General features: G+C 46.5%; 1 protein-coding gene across 2 annotated transcripts in view; it reads right to left on the bottom strand.

Moving 5' to 3' along the window:
- Nucleotides 1–11842: 11842 nt before the first annotated feature.
- smad2 (SMAD family member 2) overlaps nucleotides 11843–24287 on the bottom strand; it is a 160359-nt gene continuing 147914 nt past the window's right edge. For both annotated transcript variants that reach the window (XM_072497449.1, XM_072497450.1), the window contains 3 exons: nucleotides 21303–21440; nucleotides 15795–15939; nucleotides 11843–14789 (listed from right to left, as the gene is read on the bottom strand). In XM_072497449.1, coding sequence (XP_072353550.1) covers nucleotides 14666–14789; nucleotides 15795–15939; nucleotides 21303–21440 — 407 coding nt within the window. In that variant the 3' untranslated portion in view covers nucleotides 11843–14665. The remainder of the gene's footprint in view (nucleotides 14790–15794; nucleotides 15940–21302; nucleotides 21441–24287) is intronic.

Below are 24287 nucleotides of genomic sequence, written 5' to 3'. Positions count from 1 at the left end.
TAGGGGAAAGACAGGAGCCTTGGTGTGGTCCCCGATAAGAAATAACCATAGGTTTGCTCCGGGGAGAATGGATGGGGGATTTGGAACATGGCAAAGAGCAGGAGTAACACAATTGAGAGATCTGTTTGTAGATGGGACGTTTGCAAGTCTGGGAGCGCTGACCGAAAAATATGGGTTGCCCCAAGGGAATGCATTCCGGTATATGCAACTGAGGGCTTTTGCGAGGCAACAGGTGAGGGAATTCCCGCAGCTCCCGACGCAGGAGGTGCAGGACAGAATGATCTCAAAGACATGGGTGGGGGACGGTAAGGTATCAGACATATATAGGGAAATGAGGGACGAGGGGGAGATCATGGTAGATGAGCTGAAAGGGAAATGGGAAGAAGAGCTGGGGGAGGAGATTGAGGAGGGGCTGTGGGCTGATGCCCTAAGTAGGGTAAACTCATCGTCCTCGTGTGCCAGGCTAAGCCTGATACAATTTAAGGTGTTACACAGGGTGCATATGACTGGAGCACGGCTCAGTAAATTTTTTGGAGTAGAGGATAGGTGTGCAAGATGCTCGAGAAGCCCAGCGAATCACACCCACATGTTCTGGTCATGTCCGGCACTACAGGGGTTTTGGGTGGGGGTGACAAAGGTGCTTTCGAAGGTGGTGGGGGTCCAGGTCGAACCAAGCTGGGGGTTGGCTATATTCGGGGTTGCAAAAGAGCCGGGAGTGCAGGAGGCGAGAGAGGCCTATGTTTTGGCCTTTGCGTCCCTAGTAGCCCGGCGCAGGATACTGTTGACGTGGAAGGAAGCCAAGCCCCCGGGTGTGGAGACCTGGATAAATGACATGGCAGGGTTTATAAAGCTGGAACGGATTAAGTTCGTCCTAAGGGGATCGGCTCAAGGGTTCACCAGGCGGTGGCAACCGTTCGTCGAGTACCTCACAGAAAGATAGAGGGAATGGAAAAGAAGAAGACAGCAGCAGCAACCCAGGGGGGGGGGGCGGGGGGGGGGGGGGAACCAGAAGGACTCTCAGGGATGTTAGTGTATAAGTATAATATGTATAGGTTGTTGTTATAGGTAATTGTATACTGGACTGTTGAATTGTATTTTTGGAGAGTATTTATTTGGGACAAGGCAGTTGCCATTTAGTTTTGTTTTTTTAATTTTGATGTTGTTTATATATTATTTATTTCTTGTTTAAAAAACTGGCCATTGTTATTTATATTGTTATATTACTGTGTAAAAGATACACAATGTACTGTTATGGTTGGCCAAAAATGTTGAATAAAATATATATTTTTAAAAACTGTGTAAACTGTATTAATAAATGTCATTTGACCAGTGTGTGTGGATTTTGCTTAATTGAAAGTTTAGAAGTAGATGGGAAAGTAAGCTCATAATACCTTTTTTAAACTGTTTAATTGTTAATTGGAAATCTATTTTTTCCTTGCATGATAATGGATTTGGATTTTGTTTATTGTCGCATGTACCGAGGTACATTGAACAGTTTATTTCTGCTAACAGCTCAACAGATTATTAAGTACATGAAAAGAAAATACAGAATAGGGCAAGGCAAGCTACACAATGTAACTACATAACATCGGCATCGGGTGTACAGGGGTGTAGTGTTAATCAGGTCAGTCCATAAGAGAGTCGTTCAGGAGTCTGGTAACAGTGGGGAAGAAGCTGTTTTTGAGTCTGTTCGGGCGTTTTCTCAGACTTTTGTATCTCTTGCCCGATGGAAGAAGTTGGAAGAGTGGGGCAAGCCGGGTGGGAGAGGTCTTTGATTATGCTGCTGGAGTCAATGGATGGGAGGCAGGTTCATGTGATGGACTGGGCTGTGCTCACGACTCTGAAGTTTTTTGCGGTTTTGGGCTGAGTAGTTGCCATACCAGGCTGTGATGCAGCCAGATAGGATGCCTTCTATGGTACATCTGTAAAAGTTGGTAAGAGTTAATGTGGACATGCCGAATTTCCTGTTTCCTGAGGAAGTATAGGTGCTGTTGTGCTTTTGTGGTGGTAGCGTCGACGTGGGTGGACCAGGACAGATTTTTGGAGATGTGTACCCCTCGGAATTTGAAGCTGCTAAACATCTCCACTTCGGCCCTATTGATGCAGACAGGGATGTGTACAGTATTTTGCTTCCTGAAGTCAATGACCAGCTCTTTAGTTTTGCTGACATTGAGGGAGAGATTGTTCTCATTACTCCACCACTCCACTCGGTTCTCTATCTCCCTCCTGTATTCTGACTCATTATTCGAGATCTGGCCCACTATGGTCATACCATGAGCAACTTGTAGATGCAAACTTGTAATGGAGTTAATCCTGTATTAATAATAAAGTTTGTTATGGTATAAAAGATCCCTATTTATCAGTGGAATCACTCCTGGGGCAAAGTCGCAGAACCAGTAATTAGTTCTAACACCAAGAAAAAAGATTTATTAAAGCAGAAAAAATTAGATAATGATAGAATATACCTTTACTTTCTCCCCCCCCCCCCCCTTTAACCTTAACAATTACATACTGATTTTAGGATTAACACAAATTATGAAGTTCATCTTAATCGACAACAGTCCCATTAATCCAAAGTCCCTTTTAAGCACACAAGATGGCTGTGGGCAAATATACTCTGTTCTGAACCCAAGTGAATGATTGTGGATATCTCTTCAGAATCCCCCCAGATGATTGTCACACGAGTTTCCAAACTTCACGCCCAAAAGCAAGCTTTAAAATCTTCCCTCTGCAGTTTGTGTTCCAAAATCGAGAACACGTTTTCCAAATTACACTTACAAACCAAGCTTGTGGTATTGTAGGTATTACGGTACCCGAGAGGCTAAAGTACCATTGGTAAAACCTGAATGCTTGCTATTGGCTAGAGTGTATAATAGCTCCACCCTGATAGGCGGGGTATAAGAACCCCTGCCGCCCCAGCAGCCCTCATACTGTACCTGAGCTGCTGGGGGTAACATCTAGCTTATTAAAGACTTCAGTTGGACTGCAACCTCGCTTTAGTGGCCATTGATCGTGCATCAATTTAATAAGCTAGATTTTGTTGCTAACTTTGCCTTAGTTCAATTGCTCTGTTTTATTACCTTTGCTCTCGAGTCGCTAGGTATCTTTATGATACTGCCACGAGGTTCAAGTCCGAGTAATGATCAATAATCCAATACACCGATTAGTAAGATTTAAATCAAAGCACATTTATTATACACAGTAATCGCTATCATGCACAAATTCTACGTCTAAGCTACTTCTACAACTAACAGGCCTATACTTAACTTTGAACTGGCCCACCAGGTCAGGGGAACAAATGGCCTTTCGTTCGGGTTCGGAGTCTGCGGGATTCGAAGTTGGTACGGATTGGTAGCTAGGAGCGCCTATCTCATAGCGAGCGTTGAATTAAGACTTACGAGTTCGATGATCACTGGAGTCACTGCACCGGTCGCGGTAAATGTTGGTTCGTTGTTGCTGGGTGACCCGGGCAGGAAGAGCGTGAAGAGAGCGAAGAGGTTAAGAAGAGAGCAATTTGAACTTGGGGCTCAATTCTTATAGTCCCCAGGGGCTTCCCGCCTTTCGGGGCAGACCCTGTACCTGGTCCCAAGTGATTGGACTTTGTCCCAATCGCTTGGTTCAATTTTCTCCAATACTGGAGCAGTTCCCTGATTGATGGGCGGTCTTGAGGTGCTCGTTCACCTCCTTTGTTTTGGCTCCTGCTGGCGCCAAGGAGTCTGGCTTTGCTTTGTCTGTCCAAAATGTGACTTATTGTTCCTGGGGATTGCTCATCAGTATGTAGATGGCTGTTCACTTTGTTATGCTGATGGCCGCTGGTATCGATGTTGTCTGTTTTTTGCAGAGGTAAATACACAGCAAACCTGCAGCTGCTGGTTTTTGTCTTGTTGGCTGACTTTCCCATCAGCCTTTGCCATTCGCCATTTTAAATCGGGTGTTGGCCAATTTAAGTGGCTACAATTTTTAAGAAGAAAGGATGGAGCTCCGAATCAAGCCGGAGTGTCTGCAACTTAGCCCCCACGTGGCGAACTCAGCGGCAATCTTTAAGCACTGGCTGGCGTGTATTAAAGGGTATCTCGAGACGTCCGAAAACGCACCCACAGGAGAGCAGAAACGGCACGTCCTGCACTCAAGGGTGAGCCCGGAGATTTACACCCTCATCAAGGAAGCAGAAGACTTCGATGCAGCAATAGAGCTGCTAAAAGGACACTATATTCGCCCGGTAAACCAGGTCTACGCCCGGCCCCTGCTTGCAACAAGGCGGCAAACCCCTGGGGAATCGTTGGAAGAATTCTACCGCGCACTCCTGGTGCTGGGAAGAAGCTGCGGCTGCCCGCAAGTTTCGGCGAGCGAACACATGGAACTCTTAGTCTGGGACGCCTTTGTGGCAGGTATGCTTTTGTCACAAATCCGCCAGCACCTGTTAGAGAAGGACACCCTGGGTCTCAGGGAGGCACAGGCCCTTGCAGGCTCCCTGGATGTGGCCTTGAGGAACGCCCACGCCTACATTCCCGACCGCACGGCAGCCCCCTGGGCAGCATGGAACCCCACAGCGGCCGACCCCGAGACTTCCCCCGTTTCCCCACAGGCCTGCGCTGCAAGGCAGCCTGGCAACCCCGAGGGGCCCCGCTGCTATTTTTGCGGGCAGGCCAAGCACCCTCGCCAGCACTGCCCGGCCCACGCATCCACCTGCAAGGGATGCGGCATAAAGGGCCATTTCGTGGGGGTATGTCAGGCCCGAGCAGTGGCCGCGGTCTCCAGCGGCGAATCCGGGCCCCGTGCGGCTACCGCCACCCCCATATCCCAGGGCCACGTGCGGACCCCGAGTGCCATCTTGTTCCACTGACGCCACGCTTGAGGGATGGGCGCCACCATTTTGTGCACACCACCCGGCCATGTGCGACCTATGGGAGACGCCATCTTGGATGAACCCCCAGGACCCCAGCTCGGCCGACCACACACTGCCTGAACAGAATTCCCAACTACTGCGATTGACCTCGGTTACTCTGGATCAGTCTCGACCTCGAACACTCTCAACCGCTAGGACGACCGTTTTCATCAATGGGCACGAGACGTCCTGCCTAATTGACTCTGGGAGCATGGAGAGCTTCATACACCCAGACACGATAAGGCGCTGTTCCAGCCTCATCCATGCTATTAATCAAAAAATCTCACTGGCCTCCGGTTCCCACTCAGTGGAGATAAAGGGGTTTTGTGTAGCAAACCTCACAGTCCAGAGAAGGGAATGTCACAAATTTCCGTCTCTACGTCCTTCCCCACCTCTGCGCGGCTACACTCCTGGGTTTAGACTTCCAGTGTAACCTTCACAGTCTGACCTTCCAATTCGGTGGCCCTATACCCCCTTACTGTCTGCGGCCTCGCGACCCTTAAGGTCGACCCCCGCCTTCCCTGTTTGCGAACCTCACCCCAGATTGCAAACCCGTCGCCACCAGGAGCAGACGCTGCAGTGACCAGGACCGGATCTTTATTAGGTCAGAGGTCGAAAGGCTACTGCCGGAAGGGGCCATTGAAGCCAGTAACAGCCCTTGGAGAGCTCAAGTAGTGGTGGTAAAGACCGGGGAGAAGCATAAGATGGTCATCGACTACAGTCAGACCATCAACAGGTTTACGCAGCTGGACGCGTACCCTCTCCCCCGCATATCCGACCTGGTAAACAGGATCGCGCATTATAAGATCTTCTCCACGGTGGATCTCAAGTCCGCCTACCACCAGCTCCCCATCCGCACTAGTGACCGCAAGTACACTGCCTTCGAGGCAGACGGGCGGCTCTATCACTTCTTAAGGGTTTCCTTTGGTGTCACTAACGGGGTCTCGGTCTTCCAGCGCGAGAAGGACCGAATGGTTGAACGGTACGGTTTACGGGCAACATTCCCATATCTCGATAATGTCACCGTCTGCGGCCATGGGCAGCAGGACCACGACACCAACCTCCGAAAATTTCTCCAGACCGCTAAAATCCTTAACCTAACATACAGTAAGGATAAATGAGTGTTTGGCACCGACCGTCTAGCCATTCTCGGCTACGTAGTGTGAAATGGAGTTATAGGCCCCGACCCTGAACGCATGCGTCCCCTTATGGAGTTCCCCCTCCCTCACTGATCGAAGGCCCTGAAACGCTGCCTTGGGTTTTTTAGCTACGATGCCCAGTGGGTCCCCAACTATGTGGACAAGGCCCGTCCCTTGATCCAATCCAGTTTTTCCCCTGTCGATAGAGGCCCGCCAGGCTTTCAGCCGCATCAAAGCAGAAATTGCAAAGGCCACAATGCACTCCATCGACGAGTCCCCCCCCCCCCCCCCCCCCCTTCCAGGTCGAGAGCAATGCGTCCGACGTAGCTCTGGCGGCAACCCTCAACCAAGCGGGCAGACCCGTGGCCTTCTTCTCCCGTACCCTCTATGCTTCCGACATCCGCCACTCTTCAGTCGAAAAGGAGGCCCAGGCCATAGTAGAAGCTGTGCGACATTGGAGGCATTACCTGGCCGGCAGGAGATTCACTCTCCTCACGGACCAACGGTTGGTTGCTTTCATGTTTGATAATACACAGCGGGGCAAGATAAAATACAAGATCTTGCGGTGGAGGATCGAACTCTCCACCTACAACTACGAGATCTTGTTTCGTCCCAGGAAGCTAAACGAGCCTCCTGACGCCCTGTCCCGCAGCACCGCACAAGTGGACCGCCTCCGAGCCCTCTGCGAGGACCTCTGTCACCCGGGGTCACTCGCTTTTTCCATTTCGTCAAGACCTGCAACCTGCCCTACTCCATCGAGGTCAGGACTGCCACCAGGGACTGCTAAATCTGCGCGGAGTGCAAACCGCACTTCTACCAGCCAGAGAGAGCGCACCTGATAAAGGCTTCCTGTCCCTTTGAACGCCTCAGCATGGACTTCAAAGGCGCCCTCCCCTCCACCGACCGCAACACGTACTTCCTGAACGTGATTGACGCGTACTCCTGGTTCCCATTCGTCATCCCCTGCCCCGACATGACCGCCACCACCGTCATCAAACCCCTCCATAGCATCTTTCCACTGTTCGGGTTCCCCGCTTACATGCACAGTGATAGGGGGCCCTTCTTTATGAGCGACGAACTGCGTCAATTCCTGCTCAGCAAGGGCATCGCCTCGAGCAGGACAACCAGTTACAACCCCTGGGGTAAGGACAGGTAGAACGGAGCGGTCTGGAAGACCGTCCTACTGGCCCTACGGTCCAGGAACCTCCCAGTCTCCCACTGGCAAGAAGTCCTCCCGGATGCCCTCCACTCCATCTGGTCACTGCTCTGTACGACCACCAATCAGACACCTCACGAACGTCTCGTCTTCCCTAGGAAGTCCTCCTCTGGGACCTCGCTCCCGACCTGGCTGGTAGCACCCGGACCCATCCTGCTCCTAAAACACGTGCGGGCGCACAAGTCGGACCAGTTGGTCGAGAGGGTCTATCTGCTCCATGCTAACCCCCAGTATGCCTATGTGGCGTACCCCGACGGCCGACAAGATACGGTCTCCCTATGGGACCTGGCACCCGGCGGAACTCCACGCACATTCCAGCCACCAGTCCCACCCTCCCCTCCACCGCAGCACCTTACAGGAGGATCGGTCCTTCCGCCGCCCCCGTCTAGGCCCCCCCCCACCCACCGACGGCCCCCGCAGGCGCTCCTTTCCCAGGTCAGCCGTTTTCCCCATCAGTGCAGTCTAGGGGTGACGAAGCTGCCATGGAGATCAAAGCCACGCTCCCCAAGTCACAGACGCCTGAGCCTCCACCGGAGTCACCACCGAGGCTCCGACAATCACAGAGGACGACTAGGGCCCCCGATCGACTGCTTCATTTTAACTGTAATCTGTAAATATAAACCACCAAATGTACATAGCTACCAGACTTGTAAATAGTTACTAAACACTGTACAGAGGTATTACGGTACCTCCATAACTAACTATACCATGTTATGTTTTGTAGTTTCTGGCCACCACCCCCGCCGGACTTTTTTTTAAACAGGGGGTGAATGTGGTATTATAGGTATTACGGTACCTGAGGCTAAAGTACTATTGGTAGAACCTGTATGCTTGCTATTGTCTCGAGTGTATAATAGCTCCGCCCTGATAGGCGGGGTATAAGAACCCATGCCGCCCCAGCAGCCCTCATTCTGTACCCGAGCTGCTGGGGGAAACATCTAACTTATTAAAGCCTTCAGTTGGACTACAACTTCGCTTTAATGGCCAATGATCGTGCATCAAAGCTTTCACCCCACTTTTAACAGCGAATCCAGTTCAGGAAACCCTTTTAGGTTTCCTTTGTCTTGGCTGCTTCGAGACAAACTCAGATCTAAACACCGATATCCATAATATTTCAACTCACGTACAACAGGCCATCTTAAAACCTCAAACCGGAAATCATTTCAGATATAGAACATATTTTTCTGGAATCTCAGCCTTCTTCTCAGCTCGGACTGTCTTTACTGAACAGTATTTGTTCTAATACCTTTAATCTAAAACTTCTTGGAAACATCTCTTCATTTCTCTAGTTTCTTTAACTAGCTGCCCTTCAGATCTCTGCACCTGTTTTCTTAATCATTAAGGAATTAGATAAAGGGACCAAAACTGTTTGCAGTATTCCATGTATGGTCTAACTGGTGCCTTGTATAGTTTTAGCAAGGCTTCCGTATTTTACTCCATCCCTTTGAAATAAAGGCCAACATTCCATTTGCCTTCCTAATTACCTGAACTTGCATGCTAGCTTTTTGGGATTTATGCACAAGGACCCCCAAATTACTGTGTTGCAGCTTTCTGCAGTCTTTCTCCATTCAAACATTCGGCTCCTTTATTCTTCCTACTAAAGTGTATAATTTCATTTTCCTACATTTAATTCCATCTGCCAAGTTTTTGCCCACTCACTTAACCAGTCTATATCCCTGATGGCACTTTTTGCCATCCTCACCACTTGCTTTCCTGTCTATGGTGGAGAGGCTTGAGCATTCTGTTGATCCGGAGAGTGATGCCTTCCGGAGTCTTAAAACTCCTGGCAGTGTCACCCTTGACAGTAAGGTTGGAGGGAAGGAAGCAAGACAAAACACAATCCAAAACAAGTCCTCAATGGCAGAAGATACTTATCTGAAATGGAGGATGAAGGTTGCAGCAGTAGAGAGATCTCCAGTCATCAACGTTTCCTTGCCACTGGAACTGGACATACCCTCTGTCAAGGACTGTGTGTCTGCTGATGTACATCATTCCCATGTTAAAAGATGTTCCACATGTCTACCTTGGGGAAACCAGACACACACCCCCACCCCCCACAATTAAGCCCTGCGACTATCGGGACAGGATGGTGCAATTTGGATATCCTGAGCTTCAGACTGGCATGTAGGCAGTGGAGTTTGATTCAGTAGTTGCGCTCTTGGAATAGGAACAGGAAAGCATTTTGGCTGCTTTCTTCATGACTGAGCATCCCTCTTCAAAATCCACTCTGCTCAGCCCGCATGAGAAAGGTTTAAAACTATTCTGTTCCATCTCCAACCTGGCTGGAAAACCACATCCAGCAGGCTCATCTACTTGCAGTCAGAAAATCAAAGTTAAATCTATTGCAGAAAATGGAATGTACAAACCCTCACGGATAACGAGCAAAACAATCAACCAGAATGGAGAACTGCCCTTGTTGCCTGTGAATTCAGACACTTGAACAATGATGTCGCTGCTCTGCAAGAGACGCAAAGGGCAGCACAGTCGTTTCACAGCTCCGGGGTCCCAGGTTCAATTGCCGGCTGGGTCACTGTCGGTGTAGAGGCTGCACGTTCACCCCGTGTCTGCGTGCGTGTCTTCCGGGTGCTGCAGTTTCTTCCCATAAATCCCGAACGTGATCAGTAATTTGGACAATCTGAATTCTCCCTCAGTGTACCCGAATAGGCGCAGGAATGTGGCGACTAGGGGCTTTTCACAGTAACTTCATTACAATGCAAGCCTACTTGTGGCAATAAAGATTATAACTATAAAAGAACAGGAAGTTACAACACACTGGGCTAATGTGCAGTCAATTCCTCCCCACTTGACCCAGAATATCAGCACAGGGTGAAATTAGATTTCATTTTAAAATACCAGAGATCCTTTATTGAGCCCAATAAACTACTTACAGGTGGGGATGGGAGGATTTATCGTGGAGAACAGGGAAACGGCAAAGAAACTAATGACCTAGAACTCAGCTTCTGAGTGAGCAGACACACAAAAATCCTGTGCATACTGAAGCATATTTGTGCGGATGCTGCTTGAGTAATGTACACAAAGCCATTTTAAATATATACAAGTTTCATGCAGATGGAGAGATCAAACCAGTAATGAAGTTCAGGAAGACAGGAGAAAAGGACCAAGATTTACATCTTCACAGGGAGATGAGAATAAATTTTCCTATGGCCCGCTTATGTCTGGGCATCAAGAATATGGAGCACACCTATGTGCACTCTGCCTGAACCCACCTATCTTCCCAGGCCACGTCCTTGAAACTGCTCACTCATTCAGCACAGGTAACCTCTAGGTAGGGCCTCACAAATCAACAGAGGCAGGAAAACCAGCAATTGCTACACTGTAAGGAGCCAATAACAGGATTGGCTGCTGGTGTCAAAAACCTTCTGCCTGCTGCCACCCCTCCCCCCCCCCCCCCCCCCCCCAAAAGGCTCAAATTTCTCTTCTCTCTCCCCCCCACCCCCCACCCCCCGGCAAACAAAATTGAGGTGTTGGGAGGGCCAATCTTGCAGGTTTTCATTCTTTTCCATATACTTTGCATCGAAGTATTAACTGGGCACAAAGAAAAATTGTCCATTTCTTTTCTTGCCCCTCGATTCCTCAATTTCTAACACCTTCTGCAGGGGGAAAAAAACCTTCCTTTTGAAAAATGCCTTTTTACTGTTTCACATTAAGTGTAGGTGGTTGGATATACGGATAGCGAATTTATAATGTCAGTTTCCTTTTCTAGTTGTATAAACCGGTGACTCACTTTGGCTTTTTGCTGTGTCTCACAGCTGGCAGAGTTAAACAAATCCTACAATTAACCACCAACTCCAAATTGCCTGAACTAGGAACGTTATTTACCTTGTTTAAAAAAAGACAAGTTGGCTTTAAAAATAGTGCAGCATCACTTATTTAATTATACACAGGTCTCTTCTTCATTATAGTCTCTAAGCTTTGCTCCTACAGAACCAATGATATCTTAGTGATGACTACTCTGGATTGACCTCACAGGAAACAGAGAAAGTAGCTAACATATCATGAGATATCTAAAGAGAGCAACACCTCGGCTATGAATTCTCACAAGTTGAAGGAAGAACTGGATCCAAAACCACAAAAGTAGACTTGAATATGCAGAATGCAGGGTGCAGTTTAAAATATTATTTCTGTTGATATAACTAGACACCAGTGAACCCATCAACTTTACAAATGACTGGAGATTTAGAAAGTTAAAATTGAGCAGTGATTTAACCAAAATTCCATAGATCTGTACCAAGCTGTGAAAAAAAATACATATTTGTTGATTGTTTCCTTTCAGTGCCACATTCCTTCCCACCTTTTTAAATTCACACAAACTACACAAAGCTTCTCCCATCATTCAGCATTTGGAATGCTCAACTGAAGCAGTACCTTAAAAGAGAACTATAAATAACTCAAAAGCAAAAACAAATGTCAAAGAGAAAAATGAAAGTCAATTATTTCTGGGGATGGGATCAAATAGGTGCAATGACATTCTGTACAGTGTCCAGGCATGGAATTCAGCACTATTGTTCCAGTTATCAGTGAATTAAAAGCTCACAGCACAATACTTCCCCACATTGTACACAAGAAAAAAAATCCAGACCATCAGAGTTAAAACTTTATTAGTGTATTCACTTAGTCTGCATATGCAACAAGCCGGAAGCTTTTATTCCTCTCAAATTCACAAGTTCTGCCAATACAGAATTGTACTGGTAAAACGAGCTCACAAAGAACGTTGAATGCTCTGCTAGCTTTTCTTTAAAAAGTCTGGCCATTTTCTATTATTTGATGCTGCTTCCTTTCATTCAAGTCTCTAACTAAGGTAAACTAAACCGTCCCTGATGGCCTACAAGCAGCCACAGCTTTCATCATTTTGAAGCATTAACACTCACCACCCTGTTCTCAAAAATAAGCTATCACTAGCTGCACTTACAAAGTACAGCACTAGTGTAATGTAGAGGAATTAACAATGTAAAAGAAATTTAAAAAGCAATCCTGCTACTGCCACTAAAGGGAAATATGACAGAGCTCGATCACAGAATTATTAGTAAGTTGTACATTTGTGTTCTATTTTACAAGTTACATAGTTACTCAAAAAATCCCACCTGTAGCCACCTTCCCAAACAGAACACATTAAAATATGTATTCCCTAAGCTTTTTGGGGGTGCATGAATTTGGAGTGTTTGAGGAACATTAAGAACATGTACAGCTATTATCCAGACATTATATTGAAATTGCAAGGCAGATTTTGTAGCAGCAAATGCAGAGATTGTGCCTTTTTGTGGGTATATCTCAAATGCAGTTCAGAAGAAGTCAAATTACTACTTCAGAGAAACAGTCTTTAAATATAAGTTGCAACTTTCAAATGATTAAGACACTTCATAATTATATTAAATTCAGAATGTTCAACAGCTTTGGAGGAAGGGAGAAGAAATTAAAAAATTGACTCCTATATGATCAATTTCTAGCTCAGTAAGCCATAAGAAAATATTTTACCTAATTGGATACTCTGCAAGGACTTGAAGTCCAATTTAAGATTTAAGACACAATTTAACTCAGTAATAAAATATATTTACAGGATGCAACCAACATTCCTTACTTTTAACATGATACTGTACTGCCATAATGACTAAATGCAAAAATGACTAAAAACGCAGAAGCTGCAATTCCCTCTATTTTCCCTCAAGCTTATAAATTCACCTAAATAAAGGCTTTAAAATGTGGTGTATATAGGCTTGTTCCCTCTTTAAGCAATGACCCAAAATTAGACCTCAACTAAAATGGAAATGGCACAAACCTCATGATTTTGTACTGATAATTTTTTGAACCAGAGGTAGCAACTAGTTGTGAAGAGCAGTGATTGGCATCATCTATAAATAAAAAAAACCAAACATTTCCAACGCCACTGAGTAGACGTTACTGATAAAGTATAAAAAGTATAAACATATGGGACATGTGAAAACATAAAGCCCCAGTTATCAATACTGCTAACTCCAGAAACAAATTGCTCAACAACTTGTTGAAATGATCCTTTTGCTGGACCCATTACTATCCAGTTTCACAAATTCTCAGTGCTGGGAAAACACAATTAGCAGCCAGAGCCAAGCATAGTATTGGACAGTATCTCTGTTACATGCAAAGGGTTTACCATTAAAATGCTGTCAATTTAAACATTCTTGGAAACCTTGCCAAATGTGATCCTCCTTTGTCCTACTTTCCCAAACTGGTGCCACATACTAACAAAAAAATCACAAGCAAGTAGTTCAGTGAGAGTTCAAATTGCTGCAAGTGTGCACAAGAACAGTTACAACCTCTGCTTAATGCTGAGTATAGTGTGAAAAGCACTCATCTGTACCATTATAGTTCTACATGCATTCTAAAACAAATTGAATGAAATAACTCAAGACTAAAATACCATACATCATTTTGAAACACTTGATTTAAAGATAAGGTTGAACAGATAACAAAAGTTAAATAAACTGCACTAACTTCTTTAATCTAAAGTCCAGCTATTTAATAATGATAAAATACTGTAGGAATTTCCATGTTTTCATGCCAAAGTTCACTTAGTATTTCAGGTGAGCTACATGGAGGAGAATTATATGCTGATTTGGCACTCCATCTAAACTAATAACATGCCAGATCTGACCACATTCCTGCTCATTTTCTTTTGCAGATCCATCTCTGAAATTCACCCATCTTTTAGTGGCGAGTATAAATTCACCCAATATTGCACTCTCACAACTCAGCTTTTCTTCAGCAGAAACAACTTTATCGAGTAATTTTTGAAATAAAAACTTCTTAACCCAAAAAAACATCTTAACCCAAATGCCATGATATTTTGTTGCTAACGTCAAATTTGTGGTAATGATCCAATACCTCGAGGGAATTTAAATTCATGCTATGCCTCCCACTACCAACTACTTTAAATTCATTATTAATCAGAAGATTCTCGTACGTCAATTTATTTTTTGGGGGGGGGGGGGAAGAGGAAAGAAAGGGGGAGAGAGGAAAGAAAGAAAAGGCAAGGATGTCATTCTAAAGCAAAGCAAGTGTGTGGAATCACATACTGAATTACTGTACATATTATTGATGGACCTCAGGCACTCAGTACATGATGTGCATTAACACATAATACAAAGTCATTTTACACAGCTTTCCCTTCACCCTCAGTCATAAGCTATATTCATGTGCTTAATACACTAATACTAATACATTTATGTCATAATCTGGGTGTGGGATAATAAAACTCAACAAGGTGCTTAAGTTGATGAGATCAAGTGCCATTCTTTTTGATTTTGTTTTGTATTAACAAACAGTCTCTGGGATAACACACAAGTACTACAACAGAAATGTTGTTTATGTCTGTTGATTGGACTTCATCTTATGTTTAATCCAGTCTTGATACTGAAATGGGTGTATAGTCATTTAGGACATGCTTGAACAGCGGACAGAAGGGGAGCCCATTTGGGTTAAAACCTTGTCAAGCCACTGCAAGGGTCCGTTCAGGTGAAGTTCAATCCAACAAGGAGTGCTCGTCACAGTCTGCCGTCTATAAAGACAAAGAAAAGTTGAAACAATTAATGCAAAATAATGTGTGTAGTACTGAGGGAATGCTACATTGTTCGAGATGTCCACTTTTGGATAAAGTATTAAATCCAGGACATTTCTGCATGTTCAGATTGGCACAACAGGTCCCCGTGTACTATTCAAGATCAGCAGGGGGTTTTCCTGTACATTGGCCTCCATTCATTCCTTAACCATCATCACTGATGCAGGTTATCTGATCATTTATCAATTATTTTTTCCTGAGATCTTGCAGCATGCAAACTGATTGCCACAAAATTACTGCACTCCCATAATTAGTGCTTTGGCTGTGAAGTGCTGTTGGATATTTGGCAGATTTCAAAATATATATTTTTTAATTCGTTCATGAGATTTGGGCATCGCTGACTTGGCCAGCATTTATTTCCCATCCCTTACTGCCCTTGAGAAAGTTGTGGTGAGCTGTCTTTTTGAACAGCTGCAGTCCAAGTGGTGTAGGCACACCCAAGGTGCCATTAGGAAAGGAGTGCCAGGATTCTGACCCAGTGACAACGAAGAACACCAATATATTTCCAAATTAGGATGAGTGGCTTAGCAGGTAATTTCCAGGTGGTGGTGTTCCCAGGTATCTGCTGCCCTTGTCCTTCTAGATAGTAGTGATGGTGAGTTTGGAAGGTGCTGGATAAGGAACCCTGGTGTTCCTGCAGTGCATCTTTGGAGTTTGTGAATTTGCCCAAGTAAAAAAAAAATGTTCTACAGCACCCATGTAACCATAAATTCTATGAGTCTATGAGCTATTGTCCAAGCTGTTTAAAGGTTGTGAAGTCACATTAATGAAAAGGCATAAATATGCAAGACTCCTGATTAATTTTACCATAACTAGTAGAATATGGCTATTTATAATAGTCAAGTAGGGGCAACACTGTTCGGTATTATTGGTCAGAAAGAATGTAGATCCTCTGTCACATTTAGAAAGCAGAAAACAAAAACTACAGAATTACTAATTGCTCACCTGTATTCGGCACCCCAGCCTTTCACAAAACTCATCCTAATTGTGCACATCCTGGTTAATTGGTAAACAGCTTCAAAGCCTTGGTTTACAGACTGAGCCAGAAGTGCTGCAAACTCCTGGTTGTTGAATATTTTCAGATTACAACCTAAGAGACAAAATTATAAAGCAGCAAATGTTATATTGGCATGCAGAGTAAATTTAAACGAGAGCAAGTGCCATTTGCAATATATCTTAAGTACTGCTCAGGATTGATTTACTTGGACCATTAGATCTAAAATGGCACATCTGTTTTTCATTTGTGAGCAGTCTGAAAACTAGTTCTAAACAAGCTACAGAAAGTTCAAAATTAACATAAAGGTCAGGCAATGTAAAATTAATATAGTCTTCTTCAACTCAGCTGGTCTTCAGGCCTCCTGAGAAATATAACTTAAAGACCACAAATTATCAACAATGAAACTCCACGATTCGGAGGTGAAATTCGTCTTAATACAATATTTCTCCATTTTGGTAAGGGGACAGCTGCTAATGAATGATACACCCTCTGATAATCTGGCTCCGGCCTGCCAAGCCTCTCGATCATGGCCTGTGGACCAAATTTTCAAAATACCAGTAAGTGGAGTGGAAAATTTTGCACGGCAAGGCATGTACCTAGTGAGCCCATCAGCTGCAAAGTGGGGGGAAAACTGTTTCTGATACGAAGAGCAATGGGCTACATTTATCCCAAGGTCTGAATACTAGTGGCAGCAGTGGGTCTGCTGTAGTGGGAGGGAGAGAAACAGAGGAGGAGGCTGGCTGCTGGGCAAGGTGGGGTGGGGCAAGAAGGAGACTGGCTGCTGGGCAAGGTGGGGTGGGGCAAGGAGGAGACTTGGCTCCCGGACAAAGTGGGGTGGGGCAAGGAGGAGACTGGCTCCTGGACAAGGTGGGGTGGGGCAAGGAGGAGACTAGCTTCTGGACAAAGTGGGGTGGGGCAAGGAGGAGACTGGGTGCTGGACAAGATGGGGTGGGGCAAGGAGGAGACTGGGTGCTGGACAAGATGGGGTGGGGAAGGAGGAGACTAGCTCCTGGACAAAGTGGGGTGGGCAAGGAAGAGACTGGCTGCTGGACAAGGTGGGGTGGGGCAAGGAGAAGACTGGCTGCTGGACAAGGTGGGGTGGGGCAAGGAAGAGACTGGCTGCTGGACAAGGTGGGGTGGGGCAAGGAGAAGACTGGCTGCTGGACAAGGTGGGGTGGGGCAAGGAAGAGACTGGCTGCTGGACAAGGTGGGGTAGGGCAAGGAGGCGACTGGCTGCTGGACAAGGCGGGATGGGGCAAGGAGTAGACTGGCTGCTGGACAAAGTGGATGGGGCAAGGAGGAGACTGGCTGCTGGACAAAGTGGATGGGGCAAGGAGGAGACTGGCTGCTGGACAAGGTGGGACGGGGCAAGGAAGAGACTGGCTGCTGGACAAGGTGGGGTGGGGCAAGGAGGCGACTGGCTGCTGGACAAGGCGGGATGGGGCAAGGAGTAGACTGGCTGCTGGACAAAGTGGATGGAGCAAGGCGGACACTGGCTGCTGGACAAGGTGGGACGGGACAAGGAGGAGACTGGCTTCTGCACAAGGTGGGGTGGGGCAAGAAGAGATTGGCTGCTGGACAAGGTGGGGTGGGGCAAGGAGGCGACTGGCTGCTGGACAAGGTGGGGTGGGGCAAGAAGGAGACTGGCTCCTGCACAAGGAGCGGTGGGGCAAGGAGGAGACTGGCTGCTGGGGGAGGGAGGGAGTATACGAGGAGGAGACTGGCTGCTGGATAAGTGGAGAGATGGAGGAAGAGAAGTAGGAGAATGGCTGCTGGGCAGTGGGGGTGGGTGGTAGAAAGAGAGAAAAGAATAGGATACTGGGTGGTGGGCAAGGGGTGGAAAGAGGAGAGAAGGAGACTGGCTGCTGGGCAATTGTGGAGGGTGGGTGTGGGGAAAAGAGGTGAAGGTGACTGGCTGCTCGACAAATGGTGGGGGGGGGGGGGGGAAAGAGGAGAAAGAATGAATGCTGTTATATTGCTTGGAGTAATACATGTTACTCATTTGCTTTTGCCGAGATGTTCTTATCTTGATGATGAGTACTCAAAAGTCGTCCAATGAAAACAAATAATTTATTGAGTAACTAATCAATTAACTTGTGAATTCGATTCTTTAATACTTTTACTAGCTGTTAAATTAAACAAGATAGAACTAGATTAAACTATGAATATTCATACTTGCACTCCGAGCTAACTCACTACACCTCTGGTCTGTAGTCACTGTACATAAAAAGAGGTGGGAACTCGGATTGAGTTTGTCTTTTATACCCCTTGTTAGTGCTGCCATCTCATGATCACTTAGCTGTTGACTATACATTAACCCCTCATGTATATACAGATTTGCAGATCACTACAGGTGCTGGGCAAGGCAGGGGGTGGAAAGAGAGGAGGAGATAGGCTGCTGAGCAATTGTGGAGGTTGGCAGGCAGGGGAAGAGGAGGAGATTGGCTGCTGATGTGCGTCAAGAGCACGTGCATCTCACTCCTAGTCTCAGGGTTCTCCCTCAAGTCTCACATATCAATAGCTGTTTACATGCATTCAGTGGGTGAAAATTAGTGAGTGAGCACGCTAAGCCCAAGAGTGGACCAGGAGACATACATGCACGCAATCTAATAGTCATATTTATTAATTATTCAGTTTTTATGACATGCTTATCTTCATATCTCAACTTAAATTCACATAATGTTATGCCAAACTGCATCTTTCTGAAGTTTGCTCATTGACCCCTTGAGTGACAGAAAAAATTAAATGTGGCCCGTCGCAAGAAAATGCTGGACAAGTGTGTGTAACAGTCTACAATTTCAAAGATGCTTCATTTGAATTTTAAAATTATTTATTTAATTGGTGTGGACATTGCTTGCAAGATCAGCATCCCCAATAACCCTTTAAAAGTTGGTGGTGAACCACCTTCTTCAGGCACCATAGACAATTAGTGTAAATACAGTGCTGATAGGGAGGGACCGTACGTGTATAGAAATGCTTCCTTCTCAATAGGATAAATTCTCTTCTCGCTATCCAATTCCCTTCCCCTGCTCCAAAGAAACCTCTAACTGCTGCAATGGGACTCCACATGCTGCTGCGCCAGGTTCAACATGCACGTACAGGCAGGTGCACAGAATGCAACATGTACTTGCTTTCTCAAATTTCTGTACAGAACAAGGCATTAATCAAGTAAAGTGAGGCAATGTTGTTAAATGCATCTCATGCTAAATATACCATCACCAAAGTATCAATTTAGAAGGAAGTTGACATTTTGAAGCAGCTTACCTCAAAATGACATTGATTTCAAGTGCTCAGCTCAATTCTTACAGGGGCTGATTTAGTTCAATTGGCTAAACAGCTGGTTCATGATGCAGAGTAAGGCCAGCAGCACAGGTTCAATTCCCGTACCAGCTGAGGTTATTCATGAAGGCCCACCTTCTCAAACTTGCCCCTTGCCTGCGGTGTGGTGATCTTGTGGTTAAATCACCACCAATCAGCTCTCCCCTCAAAAGGGGAATGCAGCCTATGGTCATCTGGGACTATGGTGACTTGACCTTTTACAACCTATAGAATACACAGACAATAAGAATGTAGTTTTAGAAAAAGAGGAGTTTTTGGTTGCCCAAAAGCATCACCTCTTTTCTGAAAGTTTGCTTCCTTTTTAAATTCAGTGCTACATTGAGCGAATTTTGGCTTTGTCTCATTCCCCTGGACTAGTCTTTTCTCTTATATTCAAGTATCCTCTAGCCCCTTTCTGCTTATCCTCCCATCATTCCTTCAAAGCACATTCTCAACCTTATTGACCATATTCAACTATTATTTTTTTTGCAATCCACACCGTTCCAAGTCCCTGAATGCACCATTTCCACAATCACATGCTCACTTCCCACCATTTAATTGGGTCTTTTTTATCCAGTTTCCAACTGCTCTGTTCAAAGCATACAACCTGCATTTTGAAATTTCGGAAGTTCACTTGTGGCAGGTTTTGCAGGGAGTTTCCCATCGGCTCTGATGGCAAGTTCTCCACCACTATCAAACAACATTTAGTCACTTTTGTGGGCACTGGGGAGTTTCTCACCGGTTTAGCCCACAGTTAGAATTTCTTTAAGCACTGGGGAGTTGAACTCGGAGAGCAAGCTGCCATTTTGAAAAGGTGCCCCAATTTCTAAGTGAGCTTGTGGGACCCCAACACCCCCCCCACCCATGGAAAATGCCACCCCCCCAAAGAAATGGGCATTAATCCACACACCCTCAAGTGAGGACACCCCACTATGGGACTCCTCCCACCCTTCAGGCTCCTCCAGGCCCCCTCTCCAGGACGCCCACCCCTCACAACCTCCCAGAGGCCCGTACTTACCTGCCCCCCACCCTCCATTCATGCAGCACCACCGTGGCACCCTTGCATTGCCAACCTGGCAGTCCTTCTGCCAGTTTGGCAGTCCCACCAAGGCACCGCCAGAGTGGAAGTGTCAAGGTGCCGACCAGGCAGTGCCAAGGTCCCCGCATTCCAGGGGCACCCTGCTGTATCCCTGACCACCCAAGGGCCTCCAATCACCCGGGAGACCCCTCCGGGTGATGTTCCATCTGGTCCACGTCCGTGTGGACCAGTAGTGAATGGCGCCTGGCTGCAGTCTCACTGGGGAGGCCGGTATATCCCGGCTAAGCTCGCTTACATATGATTAAACCCTACTTATGCGCGCGCTGTTTGGCCTTGACCCTTTTGGACGGGATTCAAATTCTGATGCCTCGCGGGACTGTCGGGAAGCCCTCTCCCGAGATCTACCAACCGTACTGCGTTCTCGCTAGAGTGCATTACGGCCGGTAGATTGCGCCCTATATCTTATTGAATGATCACCTCAGTGGCCTTCCTGCTTCCAACACGGAAAACATCACCTAATCTAATTCTCCAACCAGAGTCCTCTTCCACATGCTAACCTGCTCCATATTGGCTCCAATGGCACCTTGAAAATCACCTTTAAACTCATTACTTTCAAATCCTATAACGACAATTTCTACATTACTTTGGAAGTCTTCAATCATAACATCTATGCTCGAGGTCTCCATTCCTATGACAAACTTACTGCTTGTCCTCTGCCCGAATACCAAAAGTCAATCCTTATGCTTGAACCATTGTCCTGCCACCTTGTCTCCTTCACTTTCTATGTAAGCTCAGTTAAATGCTCAGAGACAACCCAAAGACGTTTTACAGAAGAGCTACAGATGCAAGTTGACAATCAGTCCTAGCCAGCAGAGAATGAGAATTGGGTTTCTTTTGTTTACCGCTGGATATGCACTGAGTTTAACTGTCGCTTGGCTAGTCCATTGACAGAGCAAACATCTCTTGGCATTGTTACTTGATGAGTGGATTTAAGAATTGAGCTCATTCACAAAGTATTCAAAAGTGAAACTTGAGGTAAATTACACACAAGGTAAAAAAAAAGTATTCAGTATCTAAACGTTTATTAAACTTTTCTTACCAGGTGGAATTTTGCACACTGTTGCAGGATGCCAGCTGTATCTTTGATTACAATTTGGACTCTGAACAAAGATGGCACTGTCACTCAGACACTCCGCAAAAACTTCCCCACCAATGTAATACAACCTCACTCCTCTCCCTAAAGGAAAAACGCATTGGCAAATTTAGCAATAATTCTCCATTATCAAATCAGGATTTTAAGAAAATTATTATAAAACACAAGCCGGTACAGTACAAAAATATGAATTACAAGTTCATAAGATACAAGAGCAGAATTAGACCATTTGGCCCAGAGTCTGCTCCACCATTTAATCACAGCTGATCTCATCCTGGCCTCAACTCCACCATTCTGTTCCTTCTCCATAACCCTTCAACCCATTACAATTAAAAATCTGTCTAACTCCTCCTTAAATTTACTCATTGTCAGTGAGACTTCCACTGGCGGCATGCAGGAGAAAGTCGCGCATTGGGTAGCTCCTGCTTGAGGCTCGATTTTTTGGAACTTAATGCCCAGTCCCAGGGGCAATTTTTAAGCGTGTTGGGATTTTATGCGATGGCCCCAGTGAAGGCGGTGGTGTCAAAGTCATTGGCCACGGTGCAGGTACAGGGTGAGAAGCTGCAGGAGATGGTGGAAGCCAACAAAGGCCCGAGAGTGAAGGTGGAGGACCTGGAAAATAAATCTAGGTGGCAGAACGTTAGAATTGTGGGTCTGCCCGAAGGGGTGGAAGGCCCGAGGCTAACTGAGTACTACTCCCGGCACGAACTGGATTGGGCTCATCGGTCGTTGAGGCCTAAACCGAAGGAGAATGAGCCGCCAAGGGCGGTAATAATTTGTTTCCAAGTTACCATGTGAAGGTCTGGACTCGGAGGTTAAAAGGATGGGGGGGGGGGGGAATCTTATTGAAACTTACAGGATACTGCGAGGCTTGGATTGAGTGGATGTGGAGAGGATGGTTCCACTCTAAGAAAACTAGAACCAGAGGACAAAATCTCAGACTAAAGGGACGATCCTTTAAAACAGAGATGAAGAGGAATTTCATCAGCCAGTGGGTGGTGAATCTGTGGAACTCTTTGCCACAGAAGGGTGTGGAAGCCAAATCACAAGTGTCTTTAAGACAGAGATAGATAGGTTCTTGATTAATAAGGGGGTATGGGGAGAAGGTAGGAGAATGGGGTGAGAAAAATATCAACCATGATTGAATGGCAGAGCAGACTCGATGGGCCTAGTGGCCTAATTCTGCTCCTATGTCTTATGGTCTCAGAAGGTCCTGAGTTGGTCAAAGCAGAAGTGGGAGGTGCAGTTGGCTGGAGCTGGTATCCGCATATACAGGGACTTAACCTCAAAGCTGGCGAGGAGGCGGGTGGCCTTTGGTCGAGTGAAGGCGGCACTGCATACCAGCGGCATGTGGTTTGGCTTGATGTATCCAGTGAAGTTGAGGGTGACCTACAACTCAAAAGACTTTTACTTCGAGATGGTGGAGGCGGCAGAGGCTTTTGTGAAGGTAGAAGGACTGGGGCAGAAATGAGACTGAGGTTTGGTCTTGGACCGAGGGTAGGGGGGGGGGAGAAGATTGTTTATAGTTCTATTTTCTATTTCATGTTCTTATTTGTGATTAAAGGGTGTGAAGTTGTCTGTTTGGGTAGGGTAGGAGTCGGGATTTTTTGTGACGGAGGTTTTCTTGGGTTTGTTTGTTTGATGGGAATTTTTGTTTTGTTCTTTGGGACTGGGCAGGGTGGAGGGGATTTGGGGGGGGGGGTAGTGGAGCCATGGCACGGGCCTCCACACTAGCAAGCTTAAATTGACCAGTGAACGGGAGTGTGGTGGGGGAGGAGCCGCGGTCATCGGAGCCTGGTCAAACAAGTTTTGGCAGGCCTTGGAGGTGTGAAGAGTGGGGGGGGGGGGGGGGGGGGGGTAATTCGAAACTGGGAGAGGTGTTTGAGAGAATGGAGGATATTCTTGGGGGGGTTCGATGGCAACAAAGGGATGGGGTGGGCCAGGTCCAGTGAGATGATGGTGGATAGGAGGGGCAGGGTGAGACACCCCCCTGGTCAGAATAGTAACGTGGAACGTGAGGGGTTTGGGGGGGGGGGCAGTGAAGAGCTAGAGTGTTTGCATACCTAAAAAGCCGATGTTGCCATGTTACAAGAGACCCACCTTAAGGTGAAGGATCAGCTGAGGCGCAGAGAGGGCTGGGTGAGCCAAGTATTTCATTCAGGGTTCGACTGTAGGGCCGGGGGAGGGGGGGGGGGGGGGTTGTTGGTGGGTAAGGCTCCAGATGGAGGTGGTGGTTGCGGGCCAGAGGGGTAGATACGTAATAGTAACAGGGGCGTTGGAGGCACTGGCAAGTGTGTTTGGCCCTAACTGGGACGATGCAGGCTCTGAAAGAAGTACTGAGGGGGGAGGTGATATCATTCAAGGCCAAGGTGAATAAAGAGGAGACAGAAGAGCATCAAAGGCTGAAGGAGGAGATGTTGGAGGTAGACAGGAGGTACATGGGGGACACAGATCTGGCCCTTTTGGACACAAGGGAGAGGCTTCAGGCTAGTGTTGAGCGGAGTTAGGGCAGAAGATCATCAAAAACTCTACTGCCAAGTTTACGGTGTGTAGGAAATGGGAGGCTGGCCAAGGGCAATGTGTTATAGCCAAATCAAGAGGTAACAAAGGCACCGAAAATGTTTCAGCAGCAGGTGAGCTGTGGAGTGGATGAAGTCAGGCAACATTAAGGGAAATGGAAATTGGTGGTCTTGGATGAAGACATAGATGCATGTGTGGAAGATCATCTCAGGTCAAAAATAGCATGCAGATCACAACAGTCGAGTTCGACCTCAAGGCAGTGTTTTTTTTTTATTCGTTCAGGGGAAGTGGGCGGTGCAGGCAGGGCCAGCATTTATTGCCTATCTCTAATTGTCCTTGAACAGAGTGGCTTGCTAGGCCATTTAAAGGAGAGATAAAGTGATGGGGGAGGGATAAACTCCCAATCTAGAT

The sequence above is a fragment of the Scyliorhinus torazame genome, chromosome 3 (assembly GCF_047496885.1).
Source record: "Scyliorhinus torazame isolate Kashiwa2021f chromosome 3, sScyTor2.1, whole genome shotgun sequence".
NCBI lineage: Eukaryota > Metazoa > Chordata > Chondrichthyes > Carcharhiniformes > Scyliorhinidae > Scyliorhinus > Scyliorhinus torazame.
This window is presented reverse-complemented; position numbering and strand designations above follow the sequence as displayed.